Genomic DNA, 6,204 nt, shown 5'->3' with positions numbered 1-6,204 from the left:
GCCTCAGTCTTCCAAGTAGCTGAAACTACAGGCACGTGCCACCACACCACACATTCTGACTTGTAGACAAGGTCTCACCGGGTGCCCAGGGTGGTCTTGAAACCCTTAAGCTCAGGCAACCCTCTCACCTCTGCCTCCCGAAGTGCTGGGATTACAGACGTGAGATACTGCATGTGGCTCCCTAAAAGTTTTTAGATTTTTCTCATCTTTGATACTCTTAAAGGTATGTGTCTAGATGTAGGTACTCCGTGGCCCTTTCGATCTCAATTTAAACCTTTTGTCAGGCCGGGCTCGGTGGCTCAGCCTGTAATCCCAGCACTTTGGGAGGCCGAGGTGAGTGGACTGCCTGAGCCCGCGGGTTCAAGACCCACCTGGGCAACTTGGTGAGACCGCATCTCTATAATAAATAAAAACTAGCCGAGTGTGGTAGCGCGCACCTGTAGTTCCAGCTACTTGGAAGGCTGAGGCGGAAGGATCACCGGAGCCCAGCAGGTCGAGGCTGCCACTGCACTCCAGTCTGGACAACAGAGTGACTCCAACCCCCCCAAAAAATAAATAAAATAAACCTTTTGTCCTGCTGGGTCTTTTATTACCTGAATGTTGGCACACCTACTTCTGTCTTCATCTTGCTTAAACCTGCTTTCGTATTTCCAATTTATCTTTTAACTGCTTCCTTCTGAAGTTTCTCAGTCTGATTTTCCAACTAATTCATTCTTCAGCTGTATCCAACTTTTATTCTTTTTATTATGTTCTTTAAATGTTTCACTATTTCTTATTCTTGGATCACACTGCCAAAATCTTTCTTTTAATGTTTATTAGTCTCATTTTCGATTCTCGAAGTCCTATGTAATAGTTTTTCTTTTGAACCAGTAACATCACTTATTCATCACAGTACTTTGCCTGTGAACTCATTTACCTGGTGGTGTGGGATCTTCTGAGTAAATAGTATGCACTGAAGGACCGAGGACCAGGGGGTTCAGAGAGGGAAGTGGACAGACCCCACAATGGAGAACCTCAGCACTACAAAATCACTGTCAATTACTTCAGTCTGGGATCCTTTAGGTTATGGCGTTCCTTGTGGACACGCTGGGGGAAAAGGCAATTCCTGGAGTCTAGGACCTGCACTGCAACTCACCAGGTACAGTGAGTCTGGAGGGGGAGGGGTGAAGAAATAATGCCCAAGCTAATCAATCTTGACGCCTGTTTTCTTCAACTCTTCGCCCAACAGGTTCTTGCGCTGCCCTAATTTTACCTGCAGCAGAGGAACAGATCGCTGCGCAAGTACCTGCTGTGAAAAAAAAGCAGGCAATGGCAATCAGCTTTCTATAATGAGTCTATCCTTTGCCATTCACCCAGCCATACCCCCACCATGAAGTGCTTCAGAATTGCTCCCCATGTCCCCCAGGAGTTTCACCTTCCGTGGTTGTAATTATTTTAGAAATACAATAAAAGAAACATCCTAATCAAAAAACAACAGAACTTTACATGGTTTTATTATACATTACTATTATCGGAAGCAAACTTTATACAAAAAAAAATCATACAAGTAAAAAAATCCTTGGCTAAGCAAAGTCATTTATGTGCATGCATACACACAAACATACATACACACACACACACACACAATATTTTACATCATTATAATTATACATATTTACAAATACACTATTTAATTATTTTACAATATACCAAAACGAGGACAGGTAATTATAAAAACAAATAAAAATGGATGAAAACTTGAACTAAATAGTTGCTAAGTTTAAAATGCTACAAAACTTTTTTAAAATCTAGAAAAAAAAGTCATTTCTTTAAAATATCAAAACTAAGATTTCAATACAACATCATTGTGGCTTTCATTCTGATAATACCTTTCAACATGTCTAAAAATAAATATTTCAACCACTAACAGGTAGACAAATTAGACTGATGACTGGAACAAGCTGAACATGCTGGCTTGAGATTAGAGAGTCATCAAAGATTATCATCTGGTAATCAAAAATGTGATAAACCCTCCTCTAGTTCCTCATTTAAAACATGAGGAACTTGAAGCTTCTGTGTAGTATGCAATATCAATTAAGACTCCAAGGAATTCAGCAACTTATCTGGAATGTAAGAAAATGCTGAAGTTATGATTCTATTTTTCTGATAGAACTATCTCATAATGTGTTACCTTTTAAATGAGTTCTACTGAGACAATATTGGTGTCAACAAACTAGCTTTTACAGAATCAGTTTGGTAACTATTATTATACTTTGATTTTGACAAAAGTTTAATAAGTTCTTGGGAAAAAAATCAGTTAAGAAATAAGCTAAGAATGAAATAAACCATAATATGTGTCATCATGCAAGCAAATAAAACCTAAAATATCAAATTCATTAAAAGATTTTAGATTTTTCTTTTTTTTGAACAGGTATCTCACTCTGTCGCTCAGGCTAGAGTGCAGTGGCATGCTCACGACCACTGTAGCCTCAACCTGCTGGACTCAGGGGATCCTTCCACTTCTGCCTTCCGAGTAGCTGGAACCACAGGTGCACGCCACCACATCCAGCTAATTTTTTGATTTATTGTAGAGATGAGATCTCACCAAGTTGCCCAGGCTGGCCTTGAACCCCTGGACTCAGGCAATCCTTTTGCTTCCACCAACCACAGTCTAGGATTACAGGCATGAGCCACCGTGCCACCTGATTTTAGATTTTTACAACTTAAAAATTTTAGATTTATAATGAAATTTGGAAATTTCACACTAATTTGCATCATTTCCAGGTACAAGTTATTTATTTCATAAATTTAGATTGTCTTCAAGAAAATGGAAAGCATATTTTAAGATAACATTAAGGTTATCTCGGTGGCTCAGCCTGGAATCCCGCACCTTTGGGAGGCTGAGGTGAGTGGATTGCCTGAGCCCGCGGGTTCGAGACCCGCCTGGGCAGGCGAGACCTCATCTCTACAATAAATCAAAAAAATCAGCCAGGTGTGGTAGCGCGTGCCTGTAATTCCAGCTACTCGGAAGGCAGAGGCAGAAGGATCGCCGGAGCCCAGCAGGTCGAGGCTGTGGTGGCCAGGAGCGGCCACTACACTCCAGTCTGGGTGACAGTGAGACTCCAAGTCAAAACAAACAACAAAAAAACATTAAGGTAAAACAAAAAAACTCAGTTTAACTTTCTAAAGGCAGTAAAAATCTCAAAGTACAATAAATCTAAAAGATAACCAAGCCACTTTGCCCTCAGCTTTTTTTCAAAAAGTTCTTCAGAATAAGCTTCTTCTTCAAATTTCCCATCACTCAATCTTACATTCTGAATTATATAAACAGAAATTTAACTTCATAGTAAACTACTAAATGCATTTTGAAGTTCTCACTAACAAACCAGCTGCTTTCAGAAGGTATGGAAATTAGCAGATTATCTAAAGATAGTAAACTCACATTGGGACTGGAAACAGATTTATAACTCAAAAATAATCAAAACGCTTCACACTGTGATCTATATCCAAATATGGTTTCTACTCAGATTTATTTCAAACTTCATCTAATTTAAAATTAGGTGTTTTCCATTCAAATTATGACCACAAGTCAATTAAAAATACAGTGACACATTAAATTTCTTTATATAAAAATCCAAAATACTTCAGCAATTGGCTAAGGTCTTACTGAGAAAAATCTTATACTTTATTTAATTATTTTAAAAAGACTGGGTCTCACTATGTTGCCCAGGCTGGAGTGTAGTGGCTATTTACAAGCACATTCTCACACACTATAGCCTCAAACTCCTGAGCTCAAGCAATAATCCTGCTTTAGCTTCCCCAAGCAGCTTAGACTACAGGCACTTGCCACTGCGCCCAGCTTTCTGCTGATAATTTTTTTTTGTTGGCTAGAGTGCAGTGACACACCCATGGTCACTGCAGCCTCAACCTGCTGGGTTCAGGCAATCCTTCTGCCTCAGCCTTTCAAGTAGCTGGAACCACAGGTGTGCACCATCACACCCAGCTAATTTTTTGATTTATTGTAGAGACAAGGTCTCACTAAGTTGCCCAGGCTGGTCTCAAACCCCTGAGTTCAGGCAATCCTCTCACCTCGGCCTCCCAAAGTGCTGGGATTACTGGCTTGAGTCACCGTGCCCAGCTCTGCTGATATATATATATATATATATTTTTTTTTTTTTTTTTTTTTTTTTATTTGGAGTCTCACTCTGTCGCCCAGGCTAGAGTGAAGTGGCACACTCACCGCCACTCCAGCACCGACCTGCTGGGCTCTGGTAATCCTTCCACTTCAGCCTTCCAAGTAGCCGGAACTATAGGCAAGCGCTAACCATGCCTGGGCTCATTTTTTATTTATTGTAGAGACAAGGTCTCGTCAAGTTGCCCAGGCTGGTCTCTAACCCACAGGTTCAGACAATCCACTCGCCTCGGCCTCCCAAAGTGATGGGATTACACACTGAGCCACCAAGCCCAGCCTCTGCTGATAATGTAAACATTATTGCCTTTAATAAACTTGTACAAGCATGGCTTGTATAGAAAGTACAAGAAACTGAGGAAACATGTCTGCAAACATTATAATTTCAATGGTAAATCATGTCACCTCTTCAGATGACAATGACCTTTATAAATGTTTTTTGTTGTTGTTGTTGTTGTTTTGAGTTGGAGTCTCACTCTGTCACCCAGACTGGAGTGCAGTAGCCGCTCCCAGCCACCACAGCCTCGACCTGCTGGGTTCTGGCAATCTTCCGCCTCAGCCTTCCAAGTAGCTGGAACTACAGGCGTGCGCTACCACGCCTGGCTAATTTTTAATTTTTATTGTAGAGATGAGGTCTCGCCAACCTGCCCAGGTGAGTCTCGAACCTGCGGGCTCAGGCAATCCACTCACCTCAGCCTCCTAAAGTGGCGGGATTACAGGCTGAGCCACCGAGCCCGGCTAATAAATGTTTTCTTTTTAAATCAGCACTCTTAATTTAAATGTGATAAATATTATATTAGTGATCATACAGAGTTCGCTGGTTATGAACCACATATGGCTATTCAAGAATGCTTTTATTTTTCTTCACTTATAATAAACTTATTATTGTCAAATGGATTTCCCCCCACCTTAGACTCAACCGCCATCAGAAGGTTGAGGAGATGCCATGCTGATCTGAACGGCAGCAGGCGTCACTCTGAGCACGTCCCTGAGGATGAGGTCACCTTAGATGCCTACACGAACAGCCATCCTCCAACTTGTGACTGAAGCAGGAACTCAACTGGATGTCTCTCACCCACTACTCACATCTTCAATGACTAACAGGCCATTAACTGCACAATTACAGTGTCAAACATTCACTTTAGTAGTCTCCTGTAGGGTAACCATTAACTACCTGCATTTTGACTTTTCAAAGAGCTTCATTAGCTGCTGGAATCTTTCTGAGACCTGAAAATTTTAAAATGAGTGTTAATTATAAATTATAATTATCTCAATAATTTTTTTCATCTTTGAAGAATACTTTCACAAAACATTTAAAGACAGAGAAAGTTACATTCAACAATAAAGAGATAAAGTAATATTTAGGAAGATAAAAAATCTTCATACTAAGAATGATTGCTAGTCTAACATTTCAATATTAAACTTTCTTCTGAGACAGGGTTTCGCCCTGCTGCCCAGGCTGGACTGCAGTGACCACAGCTCACTGTGACCTCAAACTCCTGGACTCAAGTGATCCTCTCGCCTCAGCTTTCCCAGTGGCTAGAACCACAGGCACACACAGCCGTATCCAGCTAATTGTTTATTATTTTGCAGAGATGGGGTCTTGCTACATTGCCTTGGCTGGTCTTGAACTCCAAGCCTCAAGGGATCCCCCTGCGTTGGCCTCCCAAAGTGCTGGGATTTCAAGAGTGAGCCACTGTACCCAGCCTCAATATTAAACTTTCTTTTTTTGTTGAGTCAGAGTCTCACTCTATCACCCAGGCTGGAGTGCAGTGGCACAATCATAGCTACCACAGCCTTGACTCACTGGTTCAGGTGATCCTTCCGTTTCAGCCTTCCAAGGAGCTGGCCCAGTTAATTTTTGGATAGAAACAAGGTCATCCTATGTAGCCCAGGCTGGTCTCGAGCCCGTAGGCTCAGGCAATCCTCTCACCTCTGCCTCCCAAAGTGTTGGGATTTCAGGCATGAGCCACTGGGCCTAGTCTTAAACTTTCTTTTTTTTTTTTTTTTTTGAGTCAGAGTCTCACTCTGTGCCC

The 6,204-nt window shown here is 41.4% G+C and overlaps 1 protein-coding gene across 1 annotated transcript in view; it reads right to left on the bottom strand.

Annotated features, from left to right (window-relative positions):
* Nucleotides 1-1,463: 1,463 nt before the first annotated feature.
* CASP8AP2 (caspase 8 associated protein 2) overlaps nucleotides 1,464-6,204 on the bottom strand; it is a 39,289-nt gene continuing 34,548 nt past the window's right edge. The window contains exons 8-9 of the mRNA XM_021718162.1: nucleotides 5,343-5,395; nucleotides 1,464-2,102 (exon numbers count right to left, since the gene is read on the bottom strand). Coding sequence (XP_021573837.1) covers nucleotides 2,099-2,102; nucleotides 5,343-5,395 — 57 coding nt within the window. The 3' untranslated portion in view covers nucleotides 1,464-2,098. The remainder of the gene's footprint in view (nucleotides 2,103-5,342; nucleotides 5,396-6,204) is intronic.

The sequence above is a fragment of the Carlito syrichta genome, unplaced genomic scaffold, assembly GCF_000164805.1.
Source record: "Carlito syrichta isolate Samal-C Ts95f unplaced genomic scaffold, Tarsius_syrichta-2.0.1 Scaffold311873, whole genome shotgun sequence".
In the NCBI taxonomy this organism is placed as follows: Eukaryota; Metazoa; Chordata; class Mammalia; order Primates; family Tarsiidae; genus Carlito; species Carlito syrichta.
This window is presented reverse-complemented; position numbering and strand designations above follow the sequence as displayed.